Source organism: Heptranchias perlo, chromosome 6 (genome assembly GCF_035084215.1).
Source record: "Heptranchias perlo isolate sHepPer1 chromosome 6, sHepPer1.hap1, whole genome shotgun sequence".
Taxonomy (NCBI): Eukaryota; Metazoa; Chordata; class Chondrichthyes; order Hexanchiformes; family Hexanchidae; genus Heptranchias; species Heptranchias perlo.
In genome coordinates, this window is record NC_090330.1 from 91,657,646 (window position 1) to 91,673,929 (window position 16,284).

Below are 16,284 nucleotides of genomic sequence, written 5' to 3' on the forward strand. Positions count from 1 at the left end.
ATACTGGGTATTTTTGCTCCTAATTTTACCTTTTTTAATAAAAGAAAAAGTATAGATAAAACCCAGATATACAGCAATGGAAAAATACCTAAAATAAACACTGAAAGGTATAGGGAGCTATGCTGGGGAGTACTATGTGCATCTGGGGATGGAGCAGACTGTATATTCCTTTTTGTTGCCCTTTTTTCCTGTCATGTCTGTTATTTTGCTTTTCTCTAGTTTGGGATAGGCAGAAGAGGGATAATAGGAGTAGCTGGGTTTCATAGGAATTTTTGCATCATATTTTGTGATGTTTCTGATATACATGTTGGGCCTAATTACTGTCCCCTGTAGAGTTTTTTTTGCGGTTTGTGAACCAATTTAAAAAATAAATTAAATTGTATTCATAAAAAAATCACCACAATCAGGAAACTCTGTAGGCAGTTAACAAAATAATAAATAATTTGCAGTTATATGAAGATTCAATTTGCTGTAAATTAATGTCAGGTTTGTTCTTTAATCAGAAAAGTGTAGCAGACTAATATAATGTATCATGTAACTTTTTCTAAAAATAAGACAACAAATGATAAGCATGTCATAGAGACAGTTGACTTTTCCACAAACTAGTCGTGAGCGAAAGGTCACTTGGATTGCTTCACTGCCACTGCTCACACAATATCTTTAATTTTTTAGAAACTATAACTGTAGATATTATATTCAACACAATATAATAAAGCAATAAAGGATTGTAATAACATTTTTTACTGAGCACAAAATAAATTATTTCATTAAAATAAACCTTAGTGATTTACTTTCAATTTGATTTGTGAATTATCTATCAGTAACTTTCCTAGTAATAACTGTAGTAGGGATCTGGCTATAAAATGGTTGTTACTACCTTATAACTATTCATATTTTTCTATTTGTGTTACAATGCATGATACTTGTATACTGATTCAGCAAGGCAATTTCTGCAAGTTCTAGCAGAAATTCAGATGACATCACAAAGTAGGACCGCATGGGAATTAACAATAATTGTAGTGCACTGTGAACCTTTGTGGTTTAAAACAATCTAAAATATTTCCTAAACTGTTCATATTTAGTGAAACATTATTGTAGGCACGTTTTATGCAAAAAAGTAATATACTTATATCAAGTTTCAATCAAGATCAGCAGTGTTAATTCCACCTTTGCACATGTTTAAATTGCATCATCAACTATTAACTTGACGGCTGATTCTATTTCCTCTGTATCATTACAAAGTGCCTACCATTAAGTGGCTTACAACAAACATAACTGGATGACAAAGCTTATCTGGATTAATGTGAGGCACAACTGAGTTACTTAATGCTTGACAACATCAAACTCTCTAGTAAAGTAGTAGTTAGTACATGATCAGTTGTGCATTATAAAGTGTAAGCACGATTCCTGAGTTTTAGTGTTTTTTTTAAAGTTTTTCACTTATTTTAGTCACATTTTGGTTGTACTAAATATGGGTTTCATCTGTGCTTTTTATTTTTCTTTTGTTGAAAAGGTAAAATCAACACAACAACTTGCATTCATATAGCACCTTTAATGCAGTAAAACATCCCAAGGTGCTTCACAGGAGCAATTTTCAACACCGAGCCACATAAGGAGATATTAGGACAGGTGACCAAAAGCTTAGTCAAAGATGTCTGTATTAAGGAGCATCTTAAAGGAGGGGAGAGAGATAGGGAGGCAGAAAAGTTTAGGGAGGGAATTCAAGACCTTAGAGCCTAGGCAGCTGAAGGCACAGCCGCCAGTGGAGCGATTAAAATTGGGGATGCAAGAATTGGAAAAGTGCAGAGATCTCGGAGGGTTGTAGGGATGGAGGAGGTTACAGAGATGAGGGGCGAGGATTTAAAAAGGATGAGAATTTTAGAATCAAGGCATTCCCGGACCGGGAGCCAATGTAGATCAGCGATCACAGGGGTGATAGGTGAACATGACTGGTGCGAGTTAGAATATGGGCAGCAGAGTTTTGGATGAGCTCAAGTTTATGTAGAGTGGAAGATGGAAGGCCAGCCAGGAGAGCATTGGAATAGCCAAATCTAGAGGTAACAAAGGCATGGATGGGGATTTGAGCAGCAGATGAGCAGATTGAGGCAGGGGTGGAGACGGGAGATGTTATGGAGGTGGAAGTAGGCAGTCTTGGTGATGGAGCGGATATGTGGTTGGAAGCTCATCTCAGAGTCAAATAGGATGCCAAGGTTATGAACAGTCTGCTTCAGCCTCAGGCAGTGGCCAGGGAGAGGGATGGGGTCAGAAGCTAGGGAATGGGGTTTGTGGCAAGAACCGAAGACAATAGTGTTAGTAACAAAGTAACATTGGGTACAAAACAAATCAATAAAAGTATTGCTGTTTCACCCTAATGGGAAAGTTTCAGTGTTATTTGGTAGACAGGATGAACATTTCCTCTGTATCACTCTTGAGGTAAGTAAACTACCATTTTTAGTTTAGAGGAAGCATCCTTATCACAAATTTAATATGCAAAAGATTGGTATACCAGACAAATATTTAGCTTAGTTTTTGTTTCGGTGTTTTTAAAATAAATATCAATTTCAGTCTTTTGTGGGGAAGAGAGGTTGAAGCCTATTACTGGGAATCCTATGTGCCCATTGATTATACGAGTTAAATATTTGATAAATGACTCCGAGGAGATAGTCAATCAACTGCCTTGGAGTTAGTAAGATATGTAGATAGTAGACCATGCTACTTTACTAGACAAAACTGTATGGGTTTAAAGGATTTCTTTGACTATGTTCTTGAAGTCATTTGGCAAGTTGTAATATGAAACCCAATTCTGTGCACTCATTTAACCAATCACAGTTCAAAAATCTATCAATGCAAATTATATATTTTTCAGAAAACTTATGTGAGATCAAGCAATAAATATACTCAGAGCATCTCTTAATAAATTGAAATTATGATTTTTAACAGTTTCTTGTGTCCAAATTTTTCCTATTTTACGAATTTGATGGCTATTAATATTGGGCCATATATTGCTGGAAAGATAATGGAGTGTTAACAACGCACGCCGTTATTAATGCGCAAATCGACCAGCAAGTTCTGGAGATAAAGAGATATGCCGTGAGTTGCGAACTTCCAGAACTTGCTGGTCAACTTATGTTGCTCCGTCATTTACCTCGCACAAATGGCATCTCGCCCTTAGCCTCCCCGTTATTTTTAAGAGCTTGCTGGATTTGCACATTAATTGCCCATTAAACTCGCCGCAGAAAGATAAGACTCATAATTAATAGTGTAAGCATTCTTTTAACGACTTCTAATTGTTAATGCAATGCCAATCAATCTCTCCGGCCCAGTAAGGGAACAATTTAACTGTTGAGTTTCATTCCTGCAGGTAGTAAATTGTTGTTAGAGATTTTTGAAATTTAAAATTTTTACATTTGTTTCTTACTTTTCCTTTCTATCTCCTTTTTCTCTGTCTTAATCCAAACTTTCTTTCCCTCTCTTTATTTCTCTTTCTGTACCTGATTTGACTCTAATTCACCCTCCTTCTCTGCCGTCCCTCTGTTTTTTTCTCAATCCTTAAATCTCATTGGTTAAGGAGATACACTGTTGTTCCCATCATTCACTACGGTCCCAGATGTCCCATTGCCTTCGTCGCACCTTTATCAACTCGCACTTCCTGCAAGTTATGGGGCAAACAAATTTCGAGCTGAAAGGTGCAGGAGAAAGTCTAACTAATGGCGCACACTACAAGATGCCACACTCCAGCAAGATTTGGCCCATTATTTTAAAAATGAACTATTTTCAAATATATTCACAACAAACACAAATAATTGCATGTTTTATGAACACTAAACAGAAATGTTATAGGATGTGACCTGGCATTCAAACAGTTAAGCATTGTTTCTTATTCTGGGAACAGTTGATTCAACGATTCAAATGCTACAGCAATCTGAGTTATGTAGATATTTAGCTTACAAGTGATCATTTTAATGAATGACAGTGACGTAAATACCTCAAGTCATGTTCAATGAAACAATAAAGAATGTCCAAAAGTCTTCCCCCTTTAACAAACATACATTGTGATTTACTAACCTTAACAATACCTCTGGTGAGGATGCTATAAATATGTTGTGTTTTATTGCACCAAGGCAGTTAAAACCAACAGAGGAGAAAATATAATAAATACTGTGGTGTTATAAGTGAGATAAATTTAGTGCTTCTGGGATATTGTGGCAGTTTTTTTTCAGCAAGGAAAGGAGAAAGTCTGGATTCCCTTTGTGAATATGTTGCTGTATTGCACTCGGGCCAGGCAATGAGAAAAGAATATATGTGCTAATCTGCACTGCCTCTACCTTTCCCTAGAAATGTCTGTCTACCGTACAGACTGTATACAGTAGAACCAAAATGAAAAACAGTACTTTTATGATAAATGGCAATAGATTCCTACTGTACTGATAACATACTGTTCATTGCCACAAAACTAGGCCCAGCCCCATCTTAAGTCTGGCCATGATGGTTATTTATTTATAAGCAGCAAGTGTAAGAAGAGTTAACTGGGACTTTAGTATAATTTAGTCATAGTAGCTATGGTAATTTTTTTCAAAAATAGGTAGGATTTTAACAAAAATAAGACTACAATGCAAAAGCCCTTTTAGAAATCAGTATGGTGTAATTCCTGGTACTCAAATTCTGCTTTTTCGATGAAAAGCTCCATGAAATTCAATTAAATGTGTTTGACAGATTTGGGTGAGCATTGCATCAACTTGTGTTTTGTGGCTGAAATGCTTGAGATATATCTGCTAAATCTAAACAAATCTAAAATGTACCATAATAAAAACCTACAATGTAACTGCATTCATGTCTTGACAGTTTTCTTTACACCTGCTAATAAACTAAGTGGACTCAATATTAATTATCACGCTCTACATTTGAGTGAAAATTGTGACAAGTGGTGAAACAACCTTTACATACTACAGCAGTATTATTAAAATACATCTTAATCGGGGTTTTCAACCTGTTCAAAAGAATTCTGCGTAGAATAATGAAGAAAGCCTAGCTATTTGAACACATTTTTTTAATCCCTGTCATATGAAGACTTGATGATGACCTTATTTAGAGACCAATTGATATAGAAACTGACTGAATAAATACTGACCAGCTAATTGTCTGTATTTGTTAATTATAGCATTGGAGAGTGGTGTACAAACATCAAATGTGATGATTTAATTGTGCAGATCAAAAATATTGCTGCTGACCATTGTGGAGACCTCTACTGGGGACTTTAATGCAATCTGTACAATCAGTACTCCAGATCTCATTGTGACTGCTTCTTTTACTAAAATTGCTTCATCAACACATCATCACGTTAACCCTTAACTCACATATTATGCTTGTTGCTGGATCTTGTCTGAAGTCTGATTTGCCAAAAAAGTAACTCAGTGACAGCAAATGGTTAAAATGAGTGACAATAAACCCAGTTAAAATGCTGCTTCCTGATAAATGCTTTTTGCTGTACTATTTTTTCTATTTGGCTTTTGTTTAATTTGTAGCCAATGCAAAATACTTTGCCATTGCTTTTAAGATCAACTGACTCTTACAATTTCTATTTTTGTTAAACTGTATACTGTATATAAAAAAATGCCACACAAATAGCCAGTTTGAACACCTGGTTGTGTAATATAACTACCCCTTTCAGTTATTTTTCTTTACAAGGGTACAGACATTACATACAGATTTATACAATCCATCATATAGCCCTGCATGGCCCCAGTGCACACACTGTTTTGTGTAACTCTGAGATGAATATTAAAGACCCTGAGGTCTCTTTCTAATTTAAAAGTGCAGAATGCATACAAAGACATCCACTTGAAGAATAAGAGCTTCATACTAAAATTAGGGGTGTGCTAGCCTCTTGGAGTGCGATGGAAGGCCATTTTGACTCTAACTATAAAGACTGCTGAAGCTAGAACCAAACCCGAACTGTGCAATGTACATCACCTATGACACACAGTGATCCACTGCAATAGGTATGTTGAGTCCTGCGGCAAAACTGCAATGTATTGATGCATTTTTGTACAACATGCGATATTTCTGATGTCATCTAGGAATAAGCAAAATGTTTTGGTTGGAGCGGTAACTCCCAGGTGGTTTTTGTGTAACTAGAAGTAGTTCTCTGGGTCTACTTTGCAACTAAAATACTTGGTTTGAAGTACACGTGAAGAAACAACAATCTTACTAACACACTGTGATGTAATGCTATTTTAGTAAAAACAGTATTGTTTCCAGATATGGGAAAGCTAAGAAAGTAAGAAAGACTGTAGTATCCCTTCAAGGGCGGTAAAACCCAAAACGTTTACTTATGCCTACTGTCATCATATCACCAGACCAATCTTCAGTTGGACTCCCTTGATCCCAGCAAATTCAAATGGTTCAGTGGACCCATTGGTTGTGGTGCACACCCCTAGTTCAAATATCCATTCAAGGTGATAATCTCGTGCCAAGGCACTTTCACCTCAAACATTTATGTAGAACAGAAACAAAAACCAAACCTCAAGATAATTAGAAATAAATACTGTATATAAACAACTCTGTGGTTCAGAACTGACTGCATGTTGTCTGTTTTTCGAGAACTTCGAGGTAGTCCGGCTCAACATGACGCTTTGCTTTCAGTTCCAGATAGTCATTTCTAATGTGCTCAGCATATACATTACTGGGTGCCCCGTACAGCACCGTCTCCCTCATCCTTTCTGGCTGTAAATACTGACGTCTATCTTCATAGTTTGATGAATAATGATAGTTTGGTGGGCTACCATATGTATAGTCAACACTGTTCCCACTGGATGATTCCTTTTCGGGTTCTAAAATCCCACGGTAGAAATGATCTACATCTTGCACCGGGGAAATCTCCTCTCGGGGCTCTATAGTGCTAATGCTGTAAGTGGGGCTTCTCAGTTGGTTTTCTCTTTCCTCTTCTAAGTGACTTTTGTAGGTGACTTTCAGCTCGTGTAGATCCCTGTAGTCGTCTACTGAATTGCCCTCTCTCGATCTATAGATGGGGTTCTTGCACATGTGTTCCAAAGGGTGAGGGATGTATTCGTACACGTGGCTGGCTGGACTCTTAGCTTTGGGGGCCGACCTGTGGCTGTAAACACTGTACTGCAGGTTGAAAGAGCTCACGTCCGAGTTGTTGGTGCTGGCTCGGTCACTCTGTGCCTTTTTGCGTCGTTTCATCACCACCACGAAGAGCCCAGCGGCGACAAACACGGACGTGATGAAAACCAAAAGCAAGCTCAGGATGAGGACGGAGAGAGGCACAGAACCGGTGTCTGCACTGTACTGGAACGGGGTCGGTGCGGTGGTGGGTGGCTCTGTAGACTGGGCAACGGGAGGGGAAGGAGTCGACACGATTATATCAGAGTAATCGGGGCAGATAGAATCGGATTTAATCGTTCTCAGGTCTTTCCCTGCGAATTTTTTAGGAGACTCACAGATCACATCATTGATAAGAGTGCCAGTATTAAGCCTCTCCAGCCAATGCTTCATGCCCATTATATCACACGTACAATCCCAGGGATTTTCGTATAACTCGATCTGTATTAAGGATTTCAGATGCTCTAGGATTCCAACCATAGGTAGGGATGTGAAACGGTTACTCCGCAAACTGAGCCTGGTCAAATTCAAACCCAGAAAGATGTCACCAGGGAAAACTCTCAGCAGGTTGTTATTGAAAAAGAGCAACTGCAAGTTGGGCACGGGCTTAAAGGTGCCGTGCACTATTTCCTTAATGGCATTGTACTCTAAGTACAGGTACTGCAGACTTCGTAGCCCGTAAAATATTTCCGAAGTGAGTCTATCGATGCAATTACCATTGAGGTAAAGTCGGCGCAAATTTGTCAGATTCATAAAAGCGCGATCTTGGATGACAGTTATTTTGTTGTTACCCAGATGCAATAAATCTAATCCCGGCGAGTCAAAGAAATCGGACCGCCGGACGGTCAGTATGTAATTTCCAGTGAGGTACATCTTTTTGGGATTGTAGGGCTTTGGCTCCAGCTCGGTTATCCTTTCGATCTTTTTCTCCTGGCAATTCACGTTAAGTCCTAGGTCCGAGATCTGCATGTTACACGTGCATTGGCGGGGGCACACTAAAGGCACGGGAGGCTTGGTCTGATAGGCGAAAATGGGTCCGTAGTTGTATCCTTCCTTTGAGGATGGGCCCCTGGAGGTGGGGCGCACACGTGGTGCTTTGGGGAGGCGAGTGCCTTTGGGGGCTCTGGATGGAAACTTCGACACAGACGAGGAAGTGACGATGGAAGTTGCCGGGGCTGGGGTGGTATAAAAATAGCCATGGGTAGTCAAAGGTGGCATAGCTTTCCAATCGGAATCGATGTTCATTCTCCTGGGGCACAGCTCCTGCTTGGAGACCTCATCTAGGTCCCTGCCGTGGAGCCTGAAGGGGGTCTCACAAACAACCTCCCCGACCAAGGCAGTGTAAGAAATGCTCTCCAGCCAAGCCTTTAGGGCGATCAGCTCGCAAGTGCAGTTCCAGGGGTTTTCCTCCAACTGCAGCTCGACCACCCTGTCCATATGCTCCAAAAGCCCCGCATAGGGCAACATCTTGAGCCTATTGCCCCGCAGGTCGAGATGGGTGAGAGGGACGTATTTGAAAATGTTGCTGGGTAAGCTGCTGAGCAGATTGTCGTTCAGGATCACGACTTGCAGCATGTGCAGTTTACTGAGAGAGCCGGCTTCGATCGAGCTGATGTAGTTATAATCTATCTGGAGGTATTCCAAATTCTCCAGTCCTGAAAAAGTGTCATCTCTTATCCCTTCCAATTTGTTGTTGTTGAGGTGTAGCCTCCTCGTCGCTCGCAGTCCGTTGAAAGCGCCCGCTTCGATGTCCTGGATCTCGTTGCCACCCAGATGCAGAATAGAAACGCCAGTAAAATTAATAAACTCGTTCGGGTACAATCGGTTCAGCAGATTCCCGGTTAGAAATAAATGATAGACAGGGAACCGCGGCGGGCTGATCTGGAGGAGGCTGATGATCTCGCTGTTTTCACAACCGACAACCAGTATCTCGTCTTTCTCCTCGCAGGAGCAAAGATTTTCACAAATGTCTCCGTAGCTTTCGATGGTCTCAGACCAGGACAGGACGAAGGATGCAAAAGCGATGGTTTGCGTTATCCAGACATACATTTTCATGCCCCGAGTTCGGATCCGTGTTCACTCTAGTGCTCGGTTGCAGCTTATCACCTTTAGAAGAGAAGAAAGAGTGTAAATACTTTCCATTGCAAACGATCAACTAACGTCACCAAAATAAAACACCAACCTCCCCCCACCCCCCTCCCTCACCACCACTTCCAAGGGAGGGGGTTATTTTCTTACGACAGACTCGGTTGCTGAAATTGGCATTAGATTCCCAACTGATCGCTGCAATGACGACGAGGTCATCAAAAGTTAAAATGACATTCCCGATATAATTCCATGGATCTGAGCGTTTGTTCGCTTCTCAGTTCGAAACCAAATCCTCGAGTGGAAGTTCAGTGTACCCATTCAATGCAATGGTCGAGGAGACGTACTCGGTGGATAAGGAATGATTGGAGGCTCTGTTAGTTGAGATAGGAAGTTGCATTTAGTGTTAGCGTCACTTATCACATACAGCGTTAACGTCACTCGAACATCAACATATATTTGACTAGATTTCAGAAATATATTCTTCATTAAATATTTTTGCAGCAGTAGAATGCGTTAGGCTGATAAAAGAGCAAACACTCTTATTAGTTTCTAATTAAAAGGAAACCTTGACCATTTTAAAAGGAATCCTTTAATAGATCTATTCGAACGTATTCATATTTTGCAAATAATTCCAAAGAAACAGTTCATTTGCTTTCACATTAGCCACTCTACACAGCAAATCCCACGCTATTCGGTTTCATCTGAGAGGCTATTGCGGTTCGTATGCTTCACTTAAAAGATGACAAACTAATGCTGAAAAAAAAATTACACTTGGCTTTATTTTTTTTTCAATCGAACGGAATGCTGGATTTTTTTCCACTGACTTACCCCGTCTCCCCAAACACTGACGGGTTTGAAGAACCGCCCGGTATACTCAGCCATATCTGACATAGCGCTTCCACCCGAAATTTTGCAAAAGCAGCCTGGTGAAAGTAGTTAGATTGGAACATTTGTCATGGATAAAGCTCATCGCCAATGTTACAGCGCAGGAAATGCTGGTTATAATCGGCGATAACTGTCGCAGCCCTTCATCCTTCAGGGTAAAAGATACCCAAGTTGATTAAAGGCAAACCAATGATCTACGTCAGTGATTTAATACCCAAATTTCATCTAGCTGGAAACAAATCCGATTTCCTGGTGCTTTTTTTTCATTCAACCACTGCAATACATAGGCTCCGCGAAAAGAAATGCAAATTTCTACCCACTGATGCTGAAAATCACTTCGTTTGGAGGACGATTGGTTTTTGCGCCCCCGCCCCCCCTTGCAACCTCAAGGATATGAAATGCACAAGGTTGCAGCGTAACGTTAAAACAAAGCACTTCAGCACAATTGTTATTCCCTGTAGGAATCCCCCTTCTCATTATGAACGGGTGAGGATGGTGCTGCTTTCCCTTTATCAATAACGTTGTTTCGCTTGACGCTGTCTCCATGGGGTACTTTTATTTCCCCACCCCCCCCAAAAAAAAGTTTCACAATTCCATCAAATATATCAATATCGAAAACAGCGATAAGAATCGTTAAACTTCGCGTTTAGCACTATTTGGACAACCACAGCAGTCACTCGTATTCAAGCAATGCCCAATATAACGTCCTTCTCCGGATCCCCGCTATGTGTTTCATGTTTTAATGTCAGAGGGTTTTTTTTGGAATTATTTGCCCAGCGCTCAATACTTTTGACGGTTACGTCTGGCATTAAGGTATATATATATATATCTATAAATAATTTTATATATAAATAAACCTGCCAGCTTCCAAGAGACAGCGGTGGTTGATTTAATCCTTCCTCATACATTCAGTTAATGAAATTAGAATTTACCTACCCTGCTCGGCTCCTGAGAGGTCATAATATTGCAGGAGGTGGTGCGTTTCCGGCCACGATCCGAGTTAAGCTGTTGGTTTAGATATGTGATTAGGAATCCTTAAAGTGGTTCTTCGGCTATATATATATATATATATATTGTGTGTAGGGCTGTGCTAAAATAAAGGCGCGGATTTCGCAGACTGCTTCACGTTAGCAACGTGACGGTCAGCTGGATGGAAGACTTTTCTCAGTTCACTTCCACCAACTTTACCAGGCGATTAACAAGGCTAACCGATCAACACCAGTCGAACAGTTTGCTTCCTTGCCCTTCATTTTGGCACTAAAAAAAAATCCCATACTTCCCGGACGGTATTACAGTATTTATTTTAATCGCCAACTGTAAAATCTGGCTGGAGCGAACTCGTCTTTGTGGTTTGCCTTAAAGTAGAAACTCGGGTTATGGAGGTGGGGACTGTGCTTGTCTGGAGAAATCCACTGTCGTCCTAATGTGGAGTTAAATCAACCCTCGGGGAATGCGGAAGGGTGTCGCTGGGAGTCCTTTTTTGTAATGTAGCTTTGCCTTTTCATTATCCATTGCTATTGAACGGTAAACGCTGCTGTCAATAGTAACGTTAATCCATGCTGTGATTTGGGGAAAAAAATCTTAAATTTTAAATGGAATTTGAAGGTTTGAAAAAAAACATATAGCACATATAATATCTGGAAAATAAACCGTAGTGCCCGAGTCTTGTACTAGTTTTGAGCAGGGTTCTTCCTTCGGTCTTGTTCGACGTTGTAATATTTTTTCATTCCACCAAGGCTGATCCAGTCCATATTTTTAAGAGGGTAATAAATCAGCGCTAACAAACCATTTGTAGGAGCGTCAGTATTTAGTGTACTCAGCGTGGTTGTTTGTCATTCCAGCCATTTCCCAAACAGCAGGCAAATAACCAGCAAAAAAAACTGCTTAGCTGAACTGAGAACAGTAATGGCCAATAGATGGCAGTGCAGGGTGACAGAAATAAGGACCGACACGGAAAGCTCCATATATTTGACTTTGCTGACGTCCTGGCAAGAAGAATCGAAGACGGCAATTGTGTGGAAGCACCTGATTTACGGATGGACTTACCTGGTCTCCGCCCAGGGTCCTATTTGCCACTGTGTGTCAACGCAGATAAATATGGCTCAGTGTGTGCGTGCCATCGTATTAGCGAAATTAGCGTTTAAAATTGATGTAGTGATAACGATCAACCCCCTCCCCCCATATTTTTATCACCACTGCCCAATAACAATTTTATGTTTAAAAAATATCTTTGTAATGGTAGAACAGGACACACGAGGTAGATTCACAGCACCGAGGCTGGGATTGGGATTGTGTTGTTATTGTTTTAAATTGCATCTAGTCTGTACATTCCTGTTGACATGGGCATGTCAGTCCCTGTCTGTTGGCGTTATTATTCATTTCAAACATAAAAATGAAAAATTGAATAATGAAGATATAGGGGATATAAATGGACTTTGCTGATTCCATTCGAATACTGTTGTGCAAGGCACATACAGGTGATGAGGACTCCTGGCTTGGTACATTTCACATTCAGCAAGGAGGACATGACTTATGGAATTCTGAAGGGTTTGATCTAGTTTCACCCGGAAATCCTAGATTTCAATGATGGAGAAGAGCCAGCAGTGATCTGACATCCAGAAAAAGAAAAGAAAGGTATTATTTATAATAGGCATTGTTTAAACAGGCAGTTTTTTCCTAAAATGCACTATTTAAAATCTGTTGGCTTAGCTTTTTATGTGTATAGTCTTACATTGAGACCTTTGGCCTACATCTAACCTCTGACATCTAACCCTTTGGTTCTACTACAACCTCAGTCTCTGACTTCTATCTTAAGATCAGCAGCTTCAGCCTTTAAACCAGAATGCCTGCAGGAATCTTAACAGACCTTTCTAGGCTTTTCTCTACCTTGTGGCTGCAGCACACTTTGACCTTAAGACTTCCTTAAGTTTAAATGTCCCTGTTTATCTGACTCTGGAGCTTCTGCAACACTCAAAGCTTTAAGCTTTTCAATAGCTTTGATATTCTTTCTCACCCTCAATCCCCATTTAGAACTTTTTAGGAAAAAAATCCATACACAAATAATTATCTCCTTACCCCAGCTTTGTCCCTTTGCCTGGGAGGGTAATTGGATTTAAGTACGGTCAACATGACTAAAAGGAAACAAAAGAGGACCAAAATTTATAACGAGCCTGAATCAGGAATCCATACAAAGATATCAAATTAATACATTATAATAGGGCCCTTGCTAACACTACTGGTAGATAACAGCAGCAAAGAACATCACCATTTGCTTTGGGCATGCCAACCATTAGCTTTTTAAGAATTATATCAGCATTTCAACACTGTGTCAGCAATGGGATTGGAGACTGTCAATATGAATCAATCAGATCAGTTGGAGGGCAGAATTATAGACTGTTGGAAGCACCTTTTTTTCTCCCAGAAAGAATATAAGATGAGCTGATGGTTTCTGAGGGACATAGTTACAGGTGTGCTTATTTAATATTTGTCCCCAAAGAAATTATATATGACAAATAAACTGCTAAAATGGATAATTTTTAAAACTTTTCATTTTCTTCAAAGAAACTTTCTGGGACATGCCCAGCTATTGTTTTATGAAAAGGTTAATTTTCTTCAAGACTAGTTGTAGCCACTTCTTGGGATAAGGAAGATGTTCCCTAAAGTAAATGTATTAACTGGCTTTATTTGAGCGTCCCTTTCACTGCACTTGTGGAATTACCAAGATTTGGAAATAGAACAGGGAGCATGGATGGAATGGTGATTACTCTTAATTTAAACAAATTACGCTGAGATTCCTATATTTTAGATTTCACTACACTGTACGACTGTGATGTGTGAGATGAACCGTTTGTATGTGAGTCATAGAATCTGATTATGTTCTGTAATTTAGGAAATTGTTTATTTGAGGACCTTTAGTTATCATGCAGTAATGAGTGGCCATCCAAGGTGTAATGTGAAGACTGACATTAATAATCAATAAGAGTAAAATAGATTATAAACTCAGACTGGAGTCATTAGTTCAGTTGCCCCTGAGAACACAAAATTCAACTTTTTGTAACTGTTACAAGAACAGGCACAGGAAGCTGAATTTATCTTTTTAATATTTGCAATGGGCAATAGTTTTTATTTACAATAGAAGATTTTCTTTTGACAAACTCAAAAGAACAATCCAAGGTAAAAATAACTGTTGGCAATAATAGCAGTCAAACACTGAATATGTTTTTTTGACATTCCTTTGCTGTTTTTATTTAATAGAGTGTGTTAACCTGCTTATCTTAACTTAGCAGCTGAGATGACAGCTGTGGCTCAGTGGTAGCACTCTCATCTCTGAGTCAGAGGTTGTGGGTTCAAGCTCCACCCCTGAGATTTGAGCACATAATTTAGGCTGATACTTCAGTGCTGTACTGAGGGAGTGCTGCACTGTTGGAGGTGCTGCCTTTCGGATGAGACGTTAAACCGAGACCCAGTCTGCCCTCTCAGGAGGACGCAAAAGTTCCCATGGCACTTTTCGAGTAAGAGCAGTGTAGTTCTTCCGGCGTCCTGGCCAACATCAACCAACCACAAACAGATTATCTGGTAATTAGCGCATTGCTGTTTGTGGGACCTTACTGTGCGCAAAATGGCTGCAGCGTTTCCTACATTACACCAATGACTAATCGGCTGTAAAGCGCTTTGGGACTCCCTGAGGTCGTGAAAGATGCTATATGAATCCAAGTCTTTCCTTTTTTTCATTTTAACCCTGTAAAGTTGTATTGAAGTCCTTAGAATTATTTTCATATTTTCATATTTAAAATGGAGGAGAATTTCTATGGCCTTCTCCCAATCTCCTGCTGCAACTTCAGTAGAAGACCAGTGGAAACTCCTGGAGAAAACATAATATGCCCCATTTTTAGCCATTTACACCATTTCCCCAGGGGTTTTGCCAATCTCCTACTGGAGAAACCCTGCTGAAATTCTAGGCATATATCTGTAACCCTTCAAGGAGATATTGTTCTTGTATTGAATGGCAGAATGACATCAGATTCTAAAATATTGGAAATTGCACTAAATGCAGTGTCAAAAAACAAAATTTTAGAGGGAGGGCAAGCCCAAAGATCATCCTAGAAATGAAATCTCATGTTTTCAAGCATTCACATCCCTCTTCAGTAATTTCTAAATTCACCACTGCTGCGAACTTCCTTTTGTGTACTTTAGTTTTTAAACAAATTTTGCAATAAAAAGATTGAGTGTTACGTAAGCTGGCAGCTTAAGTTATGAAAAACCAACGTCCCCTGCATTTTCAGTGTCACTCCTCACCTTTACATGTCACAAGGTCCATATTTAGGGCTGTTGTTGAGCTGTCAGCTTTGTTAATTTTCTACGTTGCCATGTATGTTTCTAAATAATACATATTATGGACTCACTAGACATTCTCGTTAAAAATTTTACTGTGAGAGTATTCTGTTGATGCAGACTTATGAATAAGCTGAATTTTGTCACAAAATGTTGAAGGTTTAATATTCTGGTAGTAAGATTTGTAAGTAGGTAATGGGAACAGCACAGTGATTAATGTTTCCTTTAATTAGTTTTATAGCACAGGTGCAGTTTGAGAAGTGATAAGCAGTTTTTCTGTTGAGACTATTTATGTTGTCCTCGTTTGAACCTTACCATCCTATTGTGCAGTTAGGCATTCATCACTCACTCAATCATAAAACTGACTTTCTCTGATCTCACCCCAAAACAGCTGGCATTTATAGAGTGCATGCATTATAGCAAAGTGTCCCAAGGTTAGAGGTGTTCAAGTGGATACCATTCATAAGTGGAAAATAAGGAGAAGCAATCAAAGATATGGTTGAATAGGTAGTTTTGAGAGGGTTATAGGCAGGGAGAGAGTGAGCAAAATGAAGGAGTTTAAGAAGGGAACTGGAATTGTAGAGAGTAGGCTCAGCCATAGATGGTGGGAGGGAGGTATGCACAGAAAGCCAGAGGAATGAAGTGCTCAGAACAGGACACAGGGGTGGTGGAGGAGGTCACAGAATTAGGTTGGGGTGAGTCCATGGAGAAATTTATAGATGAGCTTGATGGTTTTGATATCAACACGTTGGAGGATGGGAGCCATTGTAGGTTGGTGAGCACAAGCAGGACATAGTGCAGGAGAGGATGGCAAAATTTTGGAAATGTTGGAGTTTATGGAGGCTGCAGTTTGGGAGG

General features: G+C 39.8%; 1 protein-coding gene across 1 annotated transcript; it reads right to left on the reverse strand.

Annotated features, from left to right (window-relative positions):
* Positions 1–5,624: 5,624 nt before the first annotated feature.
* Positions 5,625–11,931, reverse strand: LOC137323087 (SLIT and NTRK-like protein 5). The gene is made up of 2 exons (XM_067986492.1): positions 11,032–11,931; positions 5,625–9,228 (listed from the first exon to the last, which is right to left on the reverse strand). Exon 2 carries the CDS (start codon positions 9,175–9,177, stop codon positions 6,568–6,570), a length of 2,610 nt encoding a protein of 869 aa, XP_067842593.1. The 5' UTR covers positions 9,178–9,228; positions 11,032–11,931; the 3' UTR covers positions 5,625–6,567.
* Positions 11,932–16,284: the final 4,353 nt, after the last annotated feature.

What these genes read in the sequence shown, in the direction of transcription:
- LOC137323087 (XM_067986492.1), bottom strand. Translation starts at nt 9,177, where the DNA reads ATGAAAATGTATGTCTGGATAACGCAAACCATCGCTTTTGCATCCTTC.